This window comes from Typopeltis vanoorti, chromosome 1 (assembly GCF_054136105.1).
Source record: "Typopeltis vanoorti isolate ZY-2024b chromosome 1, IOZ_Tvanoo_1.0, whole genome shotgun sequence".
NCBI lineage: Eukaryota > Metazoa > Arthropoda > Arachnida > Uropygi > Thelyphonidae > Typopeltis > Typopeltis vanoorti.
This window is the reverse complement of record NC_143549.1, coordinates 107246715-107271257: the sequence shown is the minus strand read 5'-3', so window position 1 is coordinate 107271257 and position 24543 is coordinate 107246715. Positions and strand designations below refer to the sequence as shown.

Here is a 24543-nt window from a genome sequence, read left to right as displayed (position 1 = left end):
CCATGACCAATTGCCCAAGTGAATTGGGAAGAAATTTTTTGTAAGAATTTTCAAGTTTTTAAATATATATATTTTTTTTTTTGTGGCGGGGGGGATTTTTGCTGATGTCTTATAGACAGTTCAGATGACTCTGTTATCTGTTAAGACTCCGGTATTGTAAGATATATTTTTATCTTTTAATTAAGGTGCTTTTAATTTCATCATTCCACCTAGATTCTCAGTCTTCCTTTAGGTCTTTTTTCCCACCATCTCTGCTTTGCTAATACTCCTATTCTATTTTTTCATACCACTGAATTATGCAGTGCACTGGCTGCACTGCATAATTCAGAAAGCCTGGTCAGTGGGTCAAATTCTATATGCTTAGAGTAGAGATCTCATAGTACTCATCTATAAAAAGGGAAATAAAACCTGAATATGATAATTACAGGGATATTTCCACATCGAGTGTTCCTGATAAGATTTATGCAAGTATATCTATGACATAGCTAAGAAAAATTGTGGAAAGGAAGCTTGGTGAAGAACTAGCTGAATTCATGCTAACTAAATACAGGTTGTCAGGATCAGATTTTCACTTGAAGACAAATAGTTGAGAATTCTTAGGAATATAACAAGGATTTGTATTTAAGTTCCATAGAATAGATCTGGAAAAGAAATATTACAAGGTGCCAAGAGGAAAACTCTACAAAACACTACAGTTATATGGTGAAAATCAGCAGACTAGAGCCTGCTAGAGATATAGACTTCTGGAGTTCTGAGAAAGATTTGGGTATTGAACAGATGGCATCAATGACAGTATCATATTAAAAATGAGATATTAGGAAAGAATTCACCATTATTAGCATTCAAAATTGGCAAAACAAGTGCTTTTCATCAGGTTGATAGGAAAAAGACCCAGAGGAAGACCAAGTGGATTGATACAGTAAAAAGTTGCCTTAGAAGACAAAAATATAAGATCTGATAATGTTGGAGTTTTGACAGATGACAAATTAATTTGGAGAAAAATTGGTGATCGGAAATTAGTAATTATTATTATTATAACGCGATACCACCAAGGAGTCCAAAACTCATTGAGGGAGGGGCACCTACTCTACAAGTCCCCATCTCCACCACTCAATCCACCAACTACAGCGAACCACATCATCTACACTAATGCCATCTACTGTCCACTATCACCACTAATATTTTCACTGACAATTAAAACAGACTTATGATGTAACTTTTCATGTAGTACTATCATAATGTCCTCTACACTTCCTGAGAGTGCATACCAGGAATTTGATGATGATGTTGATGGTGAGTCCTCTTAAAATTATCTTAGTCCATCTAAACAGAGCTCGTAAACAACTTCCATATAATCCATTTCCTCTAGTTTAGTATCATCCTTGTGCAGTAAAGTTGTTTTGCCCTGTTATGCATCAGCACGCGCGCACACACACACACACACACACACACACACACACACACACACACACTGAAGATTCATGTAGCACATGAAGATTCATCTAAAACATTTGCCCCTTGATTGAAAGGATCTAAGTTTGACTCCTGCTTAGGATACAAGAAACCCTTATAAGGACTTTGTTTTTTTAGCTTAAGGTGAACTAGCCAATATAAAAATTGGATAGTAGGGTTTTCCTCCTGAAAACTTTGATTTTTTCTTCCCACATGATTGCCAAGATGACCAGAGGAACATGCGCAATTAAAATGTGTTCTCTGGTCCACATAAAATATACATAAAACATTGGTATCATAGTGTTCAGTCATAATTCTGGCCAATCCAGCCTTATGTCTTATTCTCTTTTCATTTTTCATCTTAAGTTTAAGAATATTAAACAACACCAAGAACAACATAAATATTTATTAGGGCATTGACTCTATAAATAGTTTCTCAGAATAGTAACAAGATCCTTATATCACTATAGGTATCTTCCATATGATCCTGTGAAAATATTGTCTGCCACACCTGTCTTGCAATAATACTGATTGAAACGTATTATTTCTTGTGTTTTTCAAGGCAGATGTTAACAGATTTTCCTATATGTCCATAGTAGATTAAATTTCAAGGCACAGGACATTTCATATTCATCTAGATGTGATTGAGTTTGTCCTTTGGTGTGTGGATGCAGGCTGCTAGTTGAATGTTGCATGGAGATTATATTTATTTAGTACTTTAGCTCTCTTTTTGCATGTACCTTCAATGTAGGAGATAGAAATAGTTGTGTTTTGGCATTGTGTGTTTGGAGAGGAAAAGATAGGTGATTATGTAATAATTTGTCTGTTTTCAAGGATTGTTGCCGTTATCTACAAGTGTGTGGGGAAAGCTGTGGCTTGAGTTTTGTCGTTAGAACCGATAGCTGCTTTAGAACACAATAGCTTCAGACAGCTGATTAGAACACAATGAATCATTGTTGGGGTACCATATTGTTGAGCTGGATGATGATGTGATTGTTTATGTATCTTTCAGTGTGTACGTTGATTTTCCATAACTAGAAAAAGAGAATGAACTATTTGAAAGACATGACTAATGTGTCAAGAGACGATAAAGAGTTATTTGATCCTTTTGTTATTTTGAAATGTATTTTAGGGTGTTTTCTGTTTAAATGCAGTAAAAATGAATCTGGTGTATCAGATCCATTGGTCCAAATGATAAACATTGTCTGTGTAGTGCAGCCATATTAAAGGTATAGATGCAGCTGTGTTCTGTGCTTTGTCCTCTAAATATTCTACATAGAAATTAGCCAAAGGAGAAGAATGGGAAAATCCATTACAGTTCCATCTGTTCATTTATAAATTTTTCCTTGTCATGTAAAATAATTTTCATTTTTTGTAAATTTTAATAATTAATATACATATTAGTAATAATAATTGCTATTGTTAAATCATGATATCTGGATTTTAAGGATGTAGATTTTTGGCAAACCATGCTTTGATACCTCTTCAGCAGATTGAAGAAAACTACAGTGCTATATAGAAGTTGTTACAAATTGGTGAACTGTTTTTAGACTCAGTGGCAACAATACAACACTCTCCTAATCTCAACAAGTATGGCTACAGGAATGTACCTAAAAATTGAGAGACTTTCTTTTTAACTCCAACCCAACAAGTGTAAACTTTTTGTTATCCAACATCTGAGGCCATCAAGTTAGGAACTGAAACAATTCCATTACGATTTGAATTGTTTCAAGCATTGTTATTGCCTTTGTACTCTGAAGAATCTTAATCAGTGAAATATCAGCTAATTAATAAATATCTTATTTAGTTTGTTATTGGTGTTATTTAATACCATTAAACTTAAAATAAATAACTGCCAGCACTCAAGTCTTTCTACACCTCTTCACTTTGGGAACTTCCTATTATTGATGCTCAAACAAGCAGGTTAAAGGCATTTCCAGTCCTTGCACAATTTCCTAATGTGCGTATAAGTATCACATCTAATCCAGTTGCTGTGTTTAATTTTATTATAAATATACTTCTTTTATGTTTTGTTGTTGTTTTTTAATTAATTATTGTCAAATTAATAGTGATCAGTGGAATATTCAAATTTGGAATAGGAAATTAGTAACTAATGAGCATTTTGTACACATATTTATAATAATAAATATGAACTTCATTTATTTGAATTCTGAGGCATAATTTGAAACCAAACTTTGTTTTTTAGGTTACATATCCAAAAGATTTAGCTGCTGTATTGGCACAGAAATTTCTTTTGCAGCAGCAACAGATTAAGGGTCACAGTAGCTATGGTAAACAGTTGAGTGATCCAGGACAAAATTTTTCATGTAAAGATAATGACGAATTCTGCGAAATTAAAAATGGTAGTTTATTAAGTTTTATCATATTATTTAGTTAGGCAGTAAGTTTGATATTTATTCCTGGAACAGTTTAAAGTCTGATTTCATTAAAAATATATTAAAAGTAGTACATTTTGATTATAACATTATAAATATATGTCTTGATTTTTTATTGATCTACACTCTACATATGTGAGCAAATGCATGTCATGAGAGGATTTTCAATTTCTAGATGTTGATTGTCAGAAGAATACATATTCCAATTTAGAATGTTAATAATTATTACATTTTCTTAATCACTATTTTTCAAAAACATGAAATTTGAATGTTATTTTATCTCTTCACAAAGCAGTTTTTTTTTTTTTTTTTCATTATTCAGGATTATTTGAATTTTCTTACTAAATAAGTATAATAATTCAGGTTTCTTAATCAAGTAACAGAAATAAAAGTTTACACTTTGAAACCAGAACAGTTCTAGATAGCATGTGATAACATAGGCACACTTTAGCAGAGTACCTTTTGCAGAATGCTTAGCCACCTCTTACATTCATTTTGCTCATATATCTCTATGTAAGTTATTCCAGGACACTGATAGACTGACTTTATTAAAATTGAGCATTTGGAATCCATCAAAAAATTTGTCAGGCCATTTGAATTTTTCTTTTAGTTGGACCATTTGTAAATGACTCAAAGGAACAAACATGTCCAATTTATATAATTCAATAACTCCATTCTAGCTAGGCATAATTTAATAAAATTTTCATATGCACACATGTGGATTTCATTTTAGTTTCATACACACATGTGGTTCCATTTCAGTTTCAGCTAGATGATTCTTATTAGGGATATTTGAAATTTGAAATTTTGAAATATGAAATTTGGTATTTAAGATTTCCAATAAAATCTTTCAAAATGGCATCAAATTTTGGTTTCATATAGACCATTTGCAGTTACAGAATTCGTTACATCAGCACTAACATTGTTTTGATAACTAGTATATTGTAATAAACCAAAAATAACTAAATATAAATAAGCTATATTTGCATTGATATATCTTGAATGGAAGGAGAATGAACACATAGCAGAAAGGAAATAGAATCTATACAGCTGCTGAGAGCTGGTTACTTAAAACAGCTTGCGATGAAGGAGACCTAGGGTTTGAGAGTTTTCGATCTGCTGATAGCATCTGAAGTTCTGTCCATAACCAAAGTAGTCATTTTTCCTCCAACTGGAAAGAGTGATCTTCGATGAGGTGATCATGCTTGTGAATTTTTGGATATATGTAGAACTACACAACTATTGATTATGATAAATGTAGGAAGAAGCCTGGAAAGGGTCATAACATAAGAAATAGTAAAGATGTTAACAGTCCATTAGAAATGGTCAGGAAGTATGAAGGAAGCATTGTTAAACTACATACCCAGGTGGGAGTTACATGGATGAGTAGCATTTATTAAACAGGAACTGAAGAAACAAATATATTGTGGAGGGAATTGAAAGAGAAATGTGACCATCAAACTTATGAGCGATACAAAGCACTGGCAAGAAGGGTGACTCCTGGTAGGAAATGCTTATTCTATATGAGAGGAAATTAGCAGAGTAGGCCAAAGAAAATCCCAGAGATTTCATTTACTATATGGTAAGTGAAATGAAGAAGGATAACTTTAATGGATGTAAAGTAGTAGCAAGATAAGAAAATTAGAAGAAATATTAAGTGAATCACTTTATATGAGTATATCATCCAGGTGAAGATAATGCAGTGACTGATGTGATGGGAACAGTGTATAAACTGGAAGCATGCTTTGGATATTATGAAATCTCAGTGTGAGTACAGGCATCTGATTGGTTATGTGCAAGAAGCACATTAAGTCTCTGTACTGGTAGTCCCAAGGAGGTGGAAACAAAGCAATATAGTTCAAGATGGTAGTGAAGTATAGACTGATCAGTATGTCAGGAGTGTAATATATTACACAGGAGTGGGTAATATTTTTATATATGTTTTTATTAGCAGAATATTTTGTTTTAGTTTATTTTTCACTTGGTTAGAATATAATAAATTTAATTTAATCCTTTATCCAAGTGTGAGCAAACAAAGTTTGCGCCTGAAAGTATCTTCAGGACTGCGGTAAGGTGGTGCAACACCAGGAGTAGCTTGCTCCACCTTTGCAAGGAGTCGCCCTGGTGTTGCACCACCTTACCCCAGTCCTGAAGATACTTTCAGGCGCAAACTTTGTTTGCTCACACTTGGATAAAGGATTAAACTAAATTTATTATATTAGCAGAATAGTTTGAGATGATATATTTTTCCCTTGTTTCACTATAAATTGTTTTTATATGTGAGAAGAATGTTTGAAGTTTGAGGTGTCACCTGGTGGCATTTTGCTGGAAGTTTGTGTAAAGAAGGCTCCTGGTTCAGATAAGTTTTTTTTTTTTTGACTAATTAATTGTAAATAAGTGTGTGCTTATGTGTAAGAGTTGCAGTAGAAGTTGTGCACATGCAGTGTTTGTAGTGTGTTTACTACTACTATTTCTTCTTTTTCTTCTTCCCTTCAAGTATTAGGCCTGTTACGGAGCTATCTTTAGCCCTTCTAAGCCGTACCCATCCTGAGGATAAGGTGGCTAGCCCTATGCCTCCCGGTGTGTGTCCTATGTCTGTAGCTGCATGCGTTCACGGGGCCAGTTTGCCTGCTTGTGAGAGGAAAAACCCCAGATAAACAGGGGAGAAAAACCCTTCTGTCCATATCCAAAACCGGCTAACTTGGCTGTGTCTGAGAAAGATCCTTAAGCTCCTCATGGCAGCGATGGGAATTGAATCCAGGACACTCATTTCCCCAGACATATGGTTGCGAAGCGCATAGCCACTCTGCTAACTGCATGGACAGTGTGTTTACAAAATCATTAAATTTAGAGTGGTGTATAGTAACTGCTGAAGTAAAGATGGCAGCAGCCTTGTCTTTGTCTTTACAAGAGTTTAATTTTGATTTTAGTCGTTTCATAAAATATGAGGTGTGTTATATGTATTTGTTGGATTATGTTGATAAATTATGGATATTTAAGGTGGACAGAAGGAGGGTGTGTGTGCAAAGTGTGATTAAATGCAGACTTGATGGGTGGTAACATATCAGTAATTGAAGATGTTAGTAGCGAGAATGCCACAAGAAGGATGAGTGCTCATCTGAGAGAGAGAGAGACACTGTAAAAGAGCAGTGTAATATTGGTAAAAAAGTTTTGAAAAGCAAACGAGCTATCTGCTGCTTTATCTGTTTTCCTGGAGGTAAAAGAAATAGAGTGATTGAATATGAGGAGTAAGTGAGCAAAAGATTTGGTAATGATAATATTTTCACTATATTATTTCAGGAAATTACAACGTACTAGGATTTACATTAAAATAAATTTTAATATATTTCTATATTTCGGCAACGTCACGCTGCCATTTTCAAGAACTTAGGTACAAGATACGTGCACGCAGGCACAGCAAAACAATAAATGAGCAAGAAGTATGAAGCTATCATTTCTCCTAAAGTCCTGATAGTGCCCTCTAGCGGGCAATGTTGGTATTCTTGGGCGATTGGGCTGAAGGTCTTCTGATGTAGGTTTCCCAAATTTGAGGAAGTCTCATGCAGCCAAATTTGTTGAGGTTTGGCTCGTTTCTTAAGGCTGAAGCTGATTCTATGAAAAGCCTTTCATATCTGTATTTGCTACGGTGTATTATCCTGGCTTTTTTCCACCGTATTCTATGGCAGGTATCCAGAGCATGGTCAGCAAGACCAGAGTGGCTGTATTGGTGGAACCGGATGTAGTCCTTGTGTTCTGAAATTCTGATATTTGCTGTCCTGCCTGTTTGGCCGAAGTAGGACAGCTTACAGCTGCAAGGGACCTGGTACATATCAGGTAGGTCTAGGGGGGGAGGTTGGTCTTTTGTTGAGCGGATAAGGGATGCCAATTTTTTATAAGGTTTGTAACAAGAAGTTAAGTTATGTTTTTTTAAGATTTTTGTTATTTTTTCTGAATCTTAAAAATCTTAAAAAAATATTTATTGTTTTGCTGTGCCTGCGTGCACGTATCTTGTACCTAAGTTCTTGAAAATGGCAGCGTGACGTTGCCGAAATATAGAAATATATTAAAATTTATTTTAATGTAAATCCTAGTACGTTGTAATTTCCTGAAATAATATAGTGAAAATGCATAACCAACGTCTAAGCCTTTCCACGAGAAAGGTAGTGATAATAGGGAAAAATTACTTGACTGGGAACAAGGAAAACATAAGACTGGATATCAGGAGGTTGTTGAGAAGGATAAAAGATAATAGTGTGATAGGAAAGGTAGTCATTGTGTTGCCCAGGTATGACAGTGATGAGATGAGGCGGAGAGCAAAGATTGTGGATGATATGTTTGTGGAAGTGTGTGTGAAGAAAGAAGAGTGCAGTTTGTTAATGTGTGGAATGAGTTTAAAGGACGAATTGAACTGTATATGAGTGGTGGACTGTGTTTGAATGGTTTTGGTGTCAGTTATTTGGAGAGACTGCTGCTGGAAGGGAGAGTAATGGGTGCAGAGAATGAATCTGAGCAAGTAAGAAGCGATGTGAAAGAGTGGGAAGCATGAGTGTAGAAAATGAAAGAACACATGTGCAAGTCAAACAGGGAAGCACAAGGTAACACAGCGTGAAAAAGCTATGTTACACATGCTCCAAGAGGATGTGAATGTGTGCTTAGACAAAAGGGAAGATGACCTTGGATCAAGGAAAAAATAGTTGGATTTAAAGAAGGTTCTAAGATGAATAAGGAGAAAAAGAAATGGCTTGAGTTAAGTATTAGAGAGTTAAGTATTGCTATAGATCCGGGAATGAGCTGTTATGTTTGTATACAAATGCTAGAAGTTTAAGGGGGGGAAAAAAAAAGCCAAATGAAATTGCATTGATTGAGTTTGTTCACCCAAAAATTGTTGGAATAAGTAAGACATGGTTATATGAGGATGACATTCTGACAGGAATAGAGATAGAAAAGTTTGATGTATTTCAAAAGATAGAAAGGGTAAAAAGGAAGGTGGAGTACTATTGATGATAGAAAAGGAGTTATGTCCATACAAGGTAAAGATGCAAGAGGGAAATAGGGGCAATGGTTTTGAGGCAGTAGTGTGAGATAGAGGTGAATAGAATGAAATACTTTATTGGATGTTCCTATAGACCTGGTAATGTGGAGAGTAGTGACCAGAAAATGAATAAGCAAATTAGCCAAGCCAATTGAAAAAGGGTCATCATTATGGATGATTTTAATTATGGCAATATAGACTGGGATATTGAGATAGCAACTGGAAGTAAAGAAAATGAGTTTCTCAGGTTTTTGAGGGACAACTACCTCAGGCAGTATAACAAAGGGCACATGAGGATTTGAGGGTCTTGGATTGGATCATCTCATCAGAGGATGTTATTATTATTATTATTATTATTATTATTATTATTATTATTATTATTTTGACACCTCCAGGGAGTCCAAAGACTCATCGAGGGAGAGTGTGCCGACAGCATCGAACGATTGGTCCCCTTCCAACTACTAACCGCGCTCAAACATACTTAACTGAGCCATTAGTAGCAGAGGCTCTACCAATCGACCAACCTTCGCCGGCGAGGTGTCAAATCTACCTCCAGTTTGCGAGAGACTGACCATGAAGTGATTACCTGGGTGGTTGCCAGCAGCATAAGGACTTCTGCGAAGAAAGGGTATATGTGGAAAGAAGGCTGGTGATTATGAGGAGCTCAGGAGACAGCTTGCAGGTGTAGCATGGAATGAGGAGTTAGGTGGAAAGGAGATCAGTTCTGCTTGGGTAATATTCAATAACTATCTAGTAGAATCAATGTCTAAATGTATTCCAGGGATAAGAAGGTTAAATAAGGTAGATGTGAAATGGATGAATGAAGAGATTAAGCATGCAATACAGAGGAAAAAGGTATTATAGAGACAACATATGGGGGGAAGGGAGTCTGGAAAGTTCTGATAAACACCTAGAACAAAAATGTGGAATATAAGAATATAAGTTACCTTGCCATATGGTATTTATCGTGGTTATATCATTGCTTTAATATCATTTTTGTTCTCTAACATCTATCTCTAATCCAGAGTATTTTAGAAATAAGGTGTAATACCTTTTGGCTACTTGTATATGGAAATGTGACTTCTGCATTATTTCAACCTTGGTATCACTTCTGTGTCTAGCTTCCACTGATGACATCTTGCTTTTCAGCAAGATAAAACTTTGGTTTTCTTTCATTTGTTTTTCACTTTGATTTTATTTTACCTGGTGCTAGTGGTGATTTTGCCCCCCCCACCACACACACACTAGTACTGTTTTTTTTTTTAAGGAAATATTAAGATTGCTGGTAGTGCAGTTAATATTTGCATTACAGGAATACTTTTGGCAGTATCATGGCTGCCATTTTATAGTAACTCAAATAGAGCATTTGTTGGTGGTGTAGAATTATTTCCCTATCACAGGATTATTTAATTCTCAGTCTTACGACTGAAAGAGTTTTTTTCTCTCTTGCAATCAAATGTAGAGGTTTTGGTCTTTTTCACCACCTGAGATAATGATACCAATTCCTACAAGAGTGTGAACTCTAGGAATTGAAATTCCAGGATATGAAGAAGTGAGACGAGTGACTAAGGTTTTAAAAGATATAGTTGGTGCTAATAAGATTTATCCTTTCACTCTGGTACAGAGGAGGAAAATTGTAATTAAAGATGTGGAAACGAGGGACAAACTATTACAGGGTTTTACTTTTGAAGACAGCACAGTTATTCCTGTAATGGTCGAGAGCCAGGTAAAAACAATAAAAAGCAAAAGATTTCCAATGGAATATATAGAGAAAAACAATGAAATTCTTGTACAGATATTCTCAAAATGGGGTAAGATTAGTAACATGCAAAAGGGTTTATCAGGTGAGGGTCCAAACTGGTTTTCTGGTGATGTTACCTTCACAATTGTTATAAAGACACTCGCACCAAATTTTGCCAACATCAGTACAATTCGAGTTATGGTAAACTATCCCAGAGTATAAAGGCAGGCGGAAGTCTAAGTGCCTGCATGTGGTTCATACAATCACTGGAGTGGTAACTACCCCAAATTTAAATGTTTCAACTGCATGGAAATCGGACATATCGCTAATCAGTGTCTCAAACCTTGTCAGAAATGCGAAAATTCTGAACACAGCACCGTGTTAACACCTGTCCTTTTAGAACTTTTGCTGAAAGATTGGGAGCACCAGTAGAACTAGAACCAATTAGAACACTGAATATATCAGAGAAGCATTATGAAGAGTTCCTGGATCTTCCAATTCAGTCTAGTAGAGTCAGCAATTTTAAACGAACTACACTTGGTAAAATCGCAAAACTTGCGCAACTAAATCAGCTGTCTGCAAAACTGTGTATTGGGTTGGAAGTCGACTCATTAATATATAGAAGGAATAGGGTCTGTGAGAGAACTGAACCTTGTGGGACTCCAGCATTAGTTGGATGGTGAGAGGATAGGGAGCCATCTACCATCACACATAATGTGCATCCAGACAGGAAGCTGGCAGAAGTCCTGAGACAGTCCAAAGATGGAAGTTTGCTTAGTAAGCCTTGGTGCCAGATCCAGTCAAAGGCTTTAGCAATATCGAGTGCAACTACTTGGGATTTGCCAAATTTCTCCATGGCATTTGTCCAGCAATGGATGATGTATGAGAGTAGATCTCCTGTTGATCGGCATCGACAGAATCAGTACTGGTAGTCGCTTTAATAGCTGGGTACCTTCAAGGTAGAGTAAAAGTTGAGAGTTGATGGTTTTCTCCATCACTTTGGATGGAACTGAAGTGAGATAGGGGGTAGTTTGATGGCAGTGATATATACCAGTGGAGTAAGAGAGTATGTACAGATGGCTTAGGATAGGAGTCAGTTCTGGTGCACAGACCTTCAGAACAATTGGAGGGAATGCCATCAGGGCCAGGAGACTTTTTTGTGTCTAATTTAGACAACAGGTTTATGATCTCTTTTTGGCAAAAGGATACAGGGGCATTGTATGTTGGGCAGTTGGAATGACTGGATGGCATTTGCCATTGTCAGTTATGTGTGCATTGGAGGCAAAGTGTGAAGCCAGGAGGTTAGCTTTTTCTGTGGGTGATGTTGCAATTGAGCCATCTGGGTATGATAGGGGCAGGAAGGCTGCAAGTGTCTTGCTTTTTTGCCTATTCAAATTTTGTTTTAGAAGCATTGATAATTTTCTTGCATCTGTTTCGGGCTTCAGTATAGGAATTGAAGGAGGATGGGTTCTTGATTTGAGCCAGTTGTGGTTTGCCTGGTTTTTCATTAGTTCAGCCTTGGCACATCTTTTGGAGAACCAGGGTTTAGATAGGGGATGGCAGTTCAGAGTATGTATGTTTTCATGTCATTGAGGATTACTTTGGTGATACATTTGGTGCATATGTTTGGACGGGAAGACTGGAAATGATAATCCAACCATGGGAATGAAGCATAGTAGTCTTGGAGATGGTCCCATTTGGCACTGTTATAATACCAAACTACTTTTGTGTTGGAGTGACTGTGTAAGTGTTGTTACATGGGGGGAGGAGATGAGCACTAGGTTGTGGTCAGAATTACCCAGGGGAGCTCACTACATTCACTGCATATTTGGAGGGATCATTGATAAGGAAGAGATCTAGGGTATTTGGGGAGTGGTTGAGGTTATCTGGTATTCTGGTTTGCATGTGAACAAATTGTGTAAGGTGATGAAACATTAGTGATGGCAAATATTTCAGCATCTCTGTCTGCAGGTTCTGTATCACTGGAAGAGTAAAGCGAATTGGTGTTATGGACATTAAAATCACCCAGGAGGATGATTTCACTGTTATCAGAGTGGGACCGGAGAAAATCAGCTTTTAAGGAGAGGAAATGAAAGAGCTCAGAGTGGTTGTGGTATTTTAGGAGAGTGATAGAGACATCCGATGAATTTGACTGAGTGGGAGAGGGATATTTTCAGCCAATGATGAGCATCCCTTTATTTTTTTCACCTCACTAAAGGTCAAAACCAGTCTGAGTAGTGACTCTTTCCATAGTGCATAGCATTATATATGTCTGTAAGGATATCTGCTTTGCATTATGGGATACTAAGGGAATTGATGTGAAGTCATTAGCCTCTATATACGAGATGCCCAGTCATGAAGTCACTTCATGCACAAACTTTGTTTGCCTACACTTGGATAAAGGGTTAAACCAAGAATATAATTTCTTGGCATCTTTAATTTAAAATAGTTTCTCATGTCTGAAATGTTGAATATGAAGAAAGGTTGAGACGATGCAATTTGCAGAGTCTTATGGATAGGAGGAAGGGGGGGAGGATGATATGATAGAGATCTACAAGTTAGTAAGGGGTTGTTATAGGATTAACGTTGAAGAGGTTTATCATAAAATCGTGGGAGATTGGGAAAGAACAAGAGGTCATCCCTGGAAGCTGTATAAGGAAGGTATGAGCAAGGAGTGAGAAGCAGGTATTTTCCCTGCAGAAAATTTGAATGTGTTTACAGCTGACAAAGGGACCTCCTAGATGAGTCTTTCACTTCATTGGGTCTTAGGATCTCACAGTTATCTAACCTTTGAATGGGTCAGTGCATCAACAGACCTTTTAGTACAGACAATGTAATTGTACCTTCAGTTACCCAACCAGCAAATTGTTTTTCCATCATTGTTGGATAATTGAAAGGTTACTGTATATTATATTATATATATAGAGGGTGATATGTATTATATATATATCACCCTCTGTCCAAAAGAGACCAAACTTTTGATAGAAAATAAAAAACACAGACCTATTATAATTATTCAAATATTTTATTTCAATCAATATACTCTCCCTCAGCTTCGATACAGTTTGGCACGGTCAATTAATTCGTTAAATGAGTTTTTTATATCGGTTTTTGGGATACTGTTGAGGGTTGTGGTAATTGCTGCTTGAACATTTTCAGTGGTATCATGTCGCTTTCCTTTCGTTGGCAAATGAAGTCTGGGAAGAGAAAGAAGTCGCAGGATGCTAAATCAGGTGAATACGGCAAGTGATCCAACACACAAACTTGGTTTTTCTCAAAAATGTCTCACAATGTTCGAACGATGAGATGGTGCATTATCGTACAAAAGTGACCAGCTGCCTGCATCATGATATTCATGCCATACATGACGAATTCTCGCTATCAATTTGCTTCAAAACTTCCAGATAAAATTCACCATTGACTGTTTGCCAGGCGGAACAAATTCTTTGTGGATAATTCCCTTAGAATCGTAGAAACAAATCTGCATTGTCTTTACTTTTGACTTCTCCAAGTGACTTTTTTTCATATGCTCCTCTTTTGGTGGGTCCACTCAGCACTCTCACGCTTTGTTTTGGGCTCATACTCAAAACACCACATTTCATCACCAGTAACGAACATTCCAAGGAAGTTTGAACCCTTACGAGCGGTTTTAATGAGGTCCTTGCAGTGTTCAATTCAATACATTTTTTGATCATCGGTCAACTTGTGGGGAACAAAAACTGTCTCACATTGTTCGAACGATGAGATGGTGCATTATTGTGAGAAGTCAATTTACGAAGGACCAAACTCTCAGCCAAAATGTTGTGCACAGTTGATTTTGAAATCCCCAATTCATCTTTAATCAATCTCACGGATGATTTCGGGTTTTCTTTGATGAAATCACGCACTTTTTGGATGTTAACTTCGCTCAGTCCAGTTTTTGAATGGCCCGGCTTTTCGTTGTCCTCAAGCATCTCACGACCATTTTGAAATTGCTTAAACCACTCGTAAATTTGAGTACGGGATAAGCATTCATCACCGTATGCTTTTTGAAGCATTCGATGCGTTTCGATAAAATTTTTACCAAGTTTAACACAAAAGTCAATTGCAGCTCTCTGTTTGAAACTCAATTTCCGACCGTTCGTCAAAACACACTGTCACTCTTGGCACTATAACTCGACTTCTAATGAAACAAATGTCATAAACAGGTGACACAACACTAATGAAGGTTGCCTCTTTCAACAACAAGAAAATACAACAGGCGGCGCTACTAGTTTCTTCTATTTTCGAAAAGTTCAGTTTCTTTTTGGGTGTATACACACACACACACACAGAGAGTCCATTAAAAAATGTATACACTTCAGCAAAAGAAAAACCTGTATAAAAATTGTAATACTAAACTTATACAGACATCAAGGGATGAATACAAGTTACTTCTGACTTCTACAATTACACGAGGTGATCAAAGTGGTTACCATAAGCATCCGGACACTTATTATTACGGCAAGCTACTTCTTGGACAATGTTGGTCAAAGTGTCCAGTGGGATTGCTGTGCATGCTGTTTCGATTTCTTTGGAAAGAAATCGAAAAAAACCAGCCACTAGTGTAACTGGTTTTCTTAGATACACTACATCCTTAGCGTTCCCCATAGGTAGAAGACAAAGGTGTTAAATCAGGAGAATATGGGGGGAACTCAAAATGGTCTTGCGTTCCTCGAATGACAATTGTGCCTTGGCCATTTTGTTTGACTGTCCTACCGGTCACGTGTTGATGCTAGTATTCATGTGAGTAATGACATGCTAGTATTCATGTCGTTACTCACATGAATACTAACATCATCTACGGACTTCGATAAAAGTCCATAGATGACATCTGTTAAAGTGTGTATATATTTTTTTGACCGACTTTGTATATATTAGCTCCCACTCAAGATGTCTCAAGACCAATGGTACCATACGTGGCCAAGTTATTGGAGAGAAGAAAGGAAATCTATTAATGCATTTCTTGAGGAGTTAAAGGTTTGTATACATTGGGGAAAATGGTATGGGGAAGACAGGATAGAGGTATGTGGAATAAATGAAGAGGAGTTGGTTGTGGGTTTGTAGCTGAACAGGATATGGATATTGACCAGCAGCCACTCATATTCATACATGATTAGAGGGAAGTGAAGGAATAGGGTGGGTCAGTTGAATGGAGCAGTATCCATGGAAATACCTATAGAAAAGATATATTGCAGAAAGAAAGCATCATTGGAACAACCAATTGGAGGGAGTCACAAAAGAGAGAGAGAGAAAAAACAAGGGCCATTTGTTAGGCAAATAGCTCTCTTCTGGATTGCAATCTAGCATTCTGAGAGTGATTTTTGGTTCACTGCCCCAAGATGTGACAGCAGTACTCTAAGGTTGGATCGATATGAGATTTATAAAGTGTTAGTTGTTGAGCAAAAGAGAAGTCATGTTCAGAACAAAAAAAAAAAAAAAAAAAAAAGGCACTAAGTGTTTTTGGTTGAAGATGCTATGGACATAATTTTACTAGATTGGCAATAACATGTGAGATGAACATCTCCAATTATGTTGTCAAGTTTAAATGCCACCACTTTCCTTCATAATATGATCCATATAGATGATGAATAAGGATAGCGATAGTATGCATCTTTGATTTACATCAAACTATTTTCTAGTTTGATGTAAATTCTAGTCCATCCTTCAATTCTGATGCTAATTTACAACTTGAATATCTACTGTGTATTGTTTTGTGTAATGTACCCTTTAATCCATATATGCCATTTACTCCATGTTTTGAGCTATTTCTTGGCACCTGACATGGTGCCTTTCCAGATCTACTAAACTAAATATCGATTATTATTATATTTCCATGATTTCTCAAGTATTTGTCTTAAAGCAAAAATCTGACAACCTCTATTTTGCCTGAGCTCAGCTTATTCTTCAAGTTTCCCTTCCACAATTTTTCTTAGCCTCTTCTCATGTATGCATGCATAAATCTTATTATTATTATTACGGGTGACTCCAAGGAGTCCTTAGACTCATCGAGGGAGGCCCTAAACATCATGTCCATCACAACTATTCAACATTCGCACAGTATCTATCATACTTTGCCTTGAACTCATTCACTGTCATAGCACCCACAACAGACTCTGGCAGCTTATTCCACTCATTCACCACTCTAAAAGTAAAAAACCTAGCTCTAACACCCATACTAACCATACTCTTGCCCAGCTTCCATGGATGTCCCCTAGTCCTCCCACCACCAGTCCTGTTCTCAAAAATATCCTCTCAATTAATCCTATAGAAACCCCTTCAGCAATTTGAATGTCTCAATCATATCTCCCCTTTTCCACCTATCAACCAATTTCTTCAACCCACAAATCTTCAACCTGTTTTCATAAAGTTCATTCCATAGACCTGCTATCCCTTTTTATGATAGATACTCTGAGAGCTCTCAGAGTATCTATTATTCCAATTTTCTAAAATTTAAATTTATATGGAACATTATGTAGAGAAAATGCCTTTGTAATTCTCACATTCAGTTTTATTTCCCTTTTTATAATAGATACTCTGAGAGCTCTATTCCAATTATCTAAAATTTAAATTTCTGACCAGGCCTTCTAAATTATTCAGTGCAGCTGCAGTGAAACTTTTATATCTTCTTATTCAAAAAACATTTCTGGTCAAATATCATCTATTCCAGCTATCTTTCCATATTTTAGGTTTTTGATTGCTTTTACTGCTGTAAGTATTAAATATACTCCTGATTGCATTCCTCGTGAATATTTTCTACCACTGTAATGTCACTTCCTGATTTATTTAACAGTCTTTCAAAGTAATTACTCCAGTCAGCTAGAATATCTTCATCTTCAGTTTTCATGTTACCTTTATCATCTCTGATTCCCTTTATGATACACTTTATTCATTTCTAAGGTTTTTTTCAATAGCCTCTTGCAGATTTTGTCACCTTTGTGATATTTATCTTCTATCTTCTTAGCTGTCTTCCCATAACTTTTGTTTGGCTACTTTTACACATTGCACTTTTTCTTGAACATTCACTAGAATCTTTCAATACATTTGCTTTTTTTCCATAACTGCCCTTTTAACTTCCTTAGTTCCCAATGGCAGTTCATATTTTTTGATCCTTGTAGACTTCAATCGCATGCCACTCTGGCTGAATTGATCATTGTTTCCTTCAGTGTCTGAGTCTCTGGAGACTCTGTCTTCTGCACCAAGGCTATAAGGTTTGATTCTTGTTTTCAGATCCTTATTTTTTCTTCAATAAAACTTGTATATTTAGCCTATACTTCACCTCTGAAAGCTGCTCAACTTTGATTCTTTGTAAAAGTTTCCTATATATTTTTATCCTGCTTAAAACCATATGGTGACCACTCTTTCTGTTCCAAATTCCACATATACTCTTGTATTCTGAACTAGAATAAGATATGATGATGAACATTAACACGGTCAGGGAGAATTTTCTTATTTCTGGTCGGTCTCTTTTCTACATGTGAATTTGTGCACATCTTCATATTGGATGATGTTGCTTTGTGATGACTAGTCCATGTTATGAACAGAAATCCAGCAGATACTTATCAGTATCATTAGCTTTTCTTTTTCCTCAGATATATATATATATATATATATATATATATCAGATTTATGAATACAATTCATTGTAGATTGGTTATCTGGAAGATACTAGAGAATTGTATATGAGGATTGGTGTCAAGGTAACAAAAGGGGTTCCACAGTGCTCGGTAACAGGAGCTCTACTGTTTGACGTTATGTTCAATAACATTATCAATGGATTGCATAGTATATTTAGTTTTTTGCAGATGATATGAAGCTGGGAAGGGTTATTATTGTGTTGGCTTTTCAGAAGGATTTGAATAATCTGAATAGATGAGCTAATGAATTTGGGATTTCAGTTTAATGCAACTAAATGGAAGGTCTTGAAATTTGACATCCTCCCATTAGGGGGATCTCAAATTTAGTAGAGGAAATGGAGGGGACATTGTAGGATATCGAGATAATGTTGAATAGAAATTTGAAGTTTAGGGAACATATCATCAATGTGATAAGATAACTCAGAGGATTGCTGCAATACTGTGGATGTTGACCAGCAGAGATAGAAGAGTGGTGATTCCATTATATAAACCCCTGATCAGACCACATCTGGTTATAGTGCTCAAATCTGGTCTCGGAGATTGGAAAGTGATAAATTGACCATGGAGAGGATGAAGAGGCAGATAACAAAATGACATCAGGACAATACAAAGTTAGTTATGAGGATAAACTGAATGCATATGGACTGAAGAGTTTGAATGGAATAGAAAATGAAGGGTTGATATGATTGATAAATTTAAACTGTTGAGAGGTAGCAGGATTGAGACTGAAGAGGTCTTTCATATTGTAGAACAAGGAGGAGCTAGGACAAGGGGGTTATCTCTGGAAGTGGTGAACAAGAAAGTGAAAAGTAGCTTAATTTGCATGGAGGGTAGTTAGACTATCGAAATGCTTTGACTAATAGGGTTGTGAGATGACAAATGGTGAACTAATTTAAGGAGTAATATGATAGATTTTGTGTTGTCTAAGATAGTCTCTCATGATGAGTCTTGTATCTCCATGGGAGTTTTGTATAATAATAATAACTTTTGCTTATTATATGTTTATGCATTTTTTAATATACTGAAGTGGTAGAGAAATTGAGACAGTACTGTTAACACAAATATCTTAGTTGTTTTGTATTCTGTGTAAAAATTAAATATTTACTGCAACTTACACATACCTTTTGTGTTTACTTTTTTGTATATAATTTAGATAAAGGAACTGTCACTGCCAATCGCATATCACATTCCAGTAAACCTCCTCCACCACCAGTGAGACGCACATCTTCACTGTCTGCATCAGGCAATTCCATTTCTACTGGGCCAAAAGATGATTTCAGATATAACACATGTACTATAGAGTTGCCTTTTGCTCAATGTCGTGATATTGAGTCATCTTGCTATAATGTTATTTCAAATAACAGTGACAGTAGTACTGCTAATATAAGTGACAAAGATAATGATTCTCTTCTCACACAGGCAGTTGATTCAGAAGCATCAGCCTCAGTTCGTGCACAGCTCATCCAAGCTCTAAATGCTAGATTGAATGCGCTCCAGCAAGAAACAGATCCTCATAAACAAGGTCCAACTTCAACTGTAAATTCACAAATGAAAGATAATTATTCAAAATCAAATACTTTTCACCAGCGATCAGAACAATTCCGTGAGCAATCCATTGAAAGGGGCTCTGAATCTGATCATTGTGGCTCTTATAGTCATACACCTCCCCAGACAGGGAAAAAACCTGTGAGAGCACATAGTATTGGAGGCACAGAGCGGGAGGCATTTATTAAAACACTGAATGCTAAATTTGCACACTGTCCACAGTCAAATGAGCCTGTACATAAAAAGTCAAATATACAAGATTCAGTTCTTCAGAAGGGCAATAAGTACGCAACCACACCCAGAAACCTTCATTATGCTGCTCGCAGATCTTCTCAACCTACTTTATCTCTCTTTCCACCACAGTTTAATGATGTGGATTTTACTATTATATCTCAGAATGAAAATGCCATTCTTCCATGTAGTGCACCTGTTGAAGATAAATACTCAAAGAAAATCTTTCTAGATGCCTTGAATGCCAGACTGGCACAGCAACAACAGCAGCAGCAACAGACAAGAAAGACTAGAATGGATAAATGCAGTTCTTTAAATTTAGAACATGAAATTAGTGGTCACTTTGCTTCTGCTGTAAGTATTGAACAGGCAACCTTGCCTGTTCGATCCCATTTCAGGTCAAGGAAAGGTCTAGAAAAAGTTAGGATGGATCATGTAGAGACTGGATATTCTGCTATGAGTGATGCAGCTGCAAGAGTTCAGAACTGGTTGGCTAACCGAGGATCTGTTGATGTAACACTTTGTAGAGAATCGCTGTTAGGTCAGATACGACAAGGCATCAACCTGCGTAAGGCTCCTAGTAATGACCGCTCAGCCCCAAAATTTTAATGTATAATCATGTAATTTTACTTTAAACTTCAGAAAAGTTTATATTTCATTATATGGTATTCTCCAAAGGTAAATTCTATGTTATTTTGAAATATGGGCTTTAAATCTTAGTAATAGGTCTTAATGTAAGGAAAAGCTGTTAATTTTTAATTTTTTTTTAGTCAGACTGTATTATATTCATTAATTAAGATATAGACACTGGTGAGGATGTACTTTTTTACATCAGTCAAGTTCCTGCAAGAATTCCTTCACCACTGTAAATATAAATTTATATTTAGGTGTACAGAATATATCTTAACTTTTTTTCGTTTGTATTTTATATTTTGGGTGCAATATACTGCTGGCAGATGGTATTTTACATTTGACATAATTTAGCTCTCCTGCAGCTAATTTCAGTATATTTTTCTGTAAAATATATCCTTAAATACATTAACCAGATGAACCATGTAGAGCTCTAGATAAACTGCATTTGAATTAAAATAGATTTCTAGCAATTCAAATTATGTTCAAGATAGTGCTCAAAACTCAGAGAAAGCTTATTTTTGCTAGAATATTTGCAGTAGGTGCATTCAGTATATTTGTGTAGTAAAACATACAGTAGCTTTCTATTTAATATATTTGTCTTGTAAATTTATTAAAATTGGCTATTATTTTATTTAAATGTATAAGATTAAATTAATGTTTCAAGATAAAAAAATATGTCGGAGATATTCAGGCATTATAAATTATAGGGAGATATATGTTGTTTTTTCTTCTATTTATCCTGTAGCATGAAGAGATAGTGATGCTCTTTTAAATGCAGGTTTTGGGTTAATACAAAGACTGGCACTTTTTGTTATTTTAGTGTGCTCTCTAATACTGAAATAAATATCATCTTATTAGAGCCTTATATTTAGAAATAAACTTCGTATTAGATCAATGAAATTGCTGTAGGTTGTTATATATTAATAGTGTGCTGTATTTATTCTGTACTCATTAAAAAAAAATTAGTGATCATCTTCACATAGTCCAAAACTGTGTGTGAAACATACTTTCTATTTTGTTTCACATACAGTTTTTTTGTGTTACTCAGATTTTCATTTTATGTCAGACTCCTGAAGCAATAGAATTTTAGGTCTGTGAGCACATGTGTTTTCTAAGTTTGATATGAATTATGTATAAAAATGAGAACAGAAGATAAAGTTCGATTAGGTTATCTGAGTGGTGCATATATTGAATATTAGCAATATTTTTTGCATATTTTATACTTTTTACTTTATAACAGTTTTGAAAGCTTTCTATTTACAAATGTAATATGAATATAAGGCTGTCATCACACACCATTCCACTGCCTCTAAGTATATATTATGAGCTTTCACTCTTGAAGTGGTTATATTATGATTATATTATATTATATGAAGACAAAGGAAGAAAGAATAACCAGAAAGAAAGATAGACAGAAAACTTGAAGTATCAGCCTTGACACCAGGTTTCTTAACAAATTAACTAAATTCATCATATTCAAAATTTATTAACTTTTTCATTTGTTATTGTAATAGTAAAAGCTTTTTTTTTGTTCCTTTTTTAATCTGATAATGCTATGTGTATTGAGATACTATCTAAAGAATTAGTCTGCAGTTAAAATTTATATTACAACCGATCTCTTTTCAGTTTAATATAATATATTTTGAAATTCATCTCCATACTAAGATTTTGTGAAATTGCAAACATAAATCTTTAAATCTTTCACTTAAGGTTCTAGTCATGGATTGTGAGCAAGTTTTGACATGTAGTTTATATATTATACCATGTTATGTATGTTAAATGTTTGATATATTAAAATTTGAAAGTATATTAAAACATAAATACAAACCAGTGTTGTATACAAATCACATGCGCATTTTGAAAATTATTACTTTCTGGTTTGGGCTAGAGAAGAAATTTCACCTGAAAAGTATTATGATTTGAAAATACAGTGGAAATATATGGCTGGTTAACTGATTTTTCAACTGTGCTTTAACAGATATAATGAAAGTACACAATTGATTGGTACTAGTCATATGTAGTTAGTCACATAGCCCAATCCATAATTCTGGACTATGAAGCATGCTTTGTTACCAAGAGGGAGGAAGAGTCTGTGTCAAGAGAGGCACAAAATAATATCCTAATAATAACTACATCCATATACTTTGCTACAGTACAGTGTACAATATTTTCAGTATTTGTTACATTTATTTATAACGTTGTTTAAATTAAAGAGATATTTAAGTTAAAATGTCTGTTTTCCAGGAAATATACAAGCGGGAATCCAAAATCTTAATTTCCACACGATAAAGATATTATGCAGAAGCACTTTTTATACAACCAGATTTGTGAAAATTGCATTTTATAAATTTAAATTTTGACTGCATAACATCCAAATGGGTAACATTTAAAGTTTTAAACAGTAATAAAATAAAAATGTTTAATTTTTTATTTTAATTTTAATAACAATTTTCATTACAACAGACTCTCAGTATAGAACACACTTTTAACAAACTCACTTACTAAACAAACTATTGAAAGTTCCAAAATGCAGAGTCCCATAGACACAGTCCTATTCTGAAGAAAATTCACTATGTATTAAACTATTTCTGTAATCCCTATAAGTTTACTATAGTGAGAATCAATTGTATTATATGTCTGTGCATATATATATATATATATAACCCATAATTTGAGAAACTTTGTCCTGGGAAAAAGAAGCCCAGATAATGATGTATTTTCAAATCATGTAAATGATAAATGTGATTATTCCTACAGTTATTGTATTATTAAAATGTGTGATATTATTCTTCCTCATACATGCAATTGAATTAGCAAGCTTAATGTTTAACAGAGTTTAAATGATTATAGCATAAATTATAGTTGAATGGTGATGGATCTCAAAGAAAGTCAAATGAAATAATCAATATATATTTAAATATAATAAAGAAAGAAACCTACCTTGAAAACAAATGGGATGATCCTTTGTCATTTTAGTTCTTCTATTTGGATTTAGACGATATTGAAAAATCATTAGAGTGCAAGAGAAAAATTAAATCAAAGGAAGAGTGATTCTAAATTTTATTGATTTGAAATTTCCAAGAACAGATGAATGGACTATGAGACCTAGGAAGTCGATGTAGTATATATGACAAGCATGTGTTAACTTTTTTGCATTTTCAATAATATTAAACATTAAGCTTGTTAATCCAATCACATAGAACAAAAGAATAAAAAAACACAATTTTCTGAATGTTCCATTCAGAAAATTCTTTGAATCTTAGTACTTAGTACTTAGCCATGAAATGTATTAATTTATTGGCATTTTTTAGATAAACAAAATACTTATTAGGATAATTTTCTGTATAAATTATTTAATAAAAGAAAGTGGGATGCACTGAATGAAGATGTTCCAAAGATGAGAGTGGGGGGGGGGGGGACACCATATCAAATTCAGAAACCATTATCATAACTTATGTATCATACTAGTGTAATGTTTTCAGCCTATTATGGGTGGTATTGCTATTAAAAAATAAACATGAAAAAAAAAAAAACTGCTGTAATAGCAACAATGCAAGTGTTGTTTATTACCATGCTGTCTTGCAGCATCTCATCTGAAAGTCCCAAAATGTAACTAATGTTCATAGTTACAGCTTATCAGTTAATTAGTTTGTAAATACATTTCACCTTCATGCCTCTTATGCCCTTAACTTTCCATGCATTATATTTTGTTATTTGAGTAATTATATGTAAAACATACTGTGGTGCTATTATCTGTTGTATATGCCTAGTGAAAATTCATAGGAAAAGAGATTAATAAATTTTCATTTGAACAGTCATTTTGGTTCAGACTTAAGCATCTTATTCATTAGAATGGAT

The 24543-nt window shown here is 35.0% G+C and overlaps 1 protein-coding gene across 1 annotated transcript in view; it reads left to right on the top strand.

Moving 5' to 3' along the window:
• The window catches only part of LOC150110297 (uncharacterized), a 270355-nt gene extending 245887 nt beyond the window's left edge, over positions 1-24468 (top strand). The window contains exons 15-16 of the mRNA XM_090395533.1: positions 3659-3815; positions 19430-24468. Coding sequence (XP_090251659.1) covers positions 3659-3815; positions 19430-20661 — 1389 coding nt within the window. The 3' untranslated portion in view covers positions 20662-24468. The remainder of the gene's footprint in view (positions 1-3658; positions 3816-19429) is intronic.
• Positions 24469-24543: the final 75 nt, after the last annotated feature.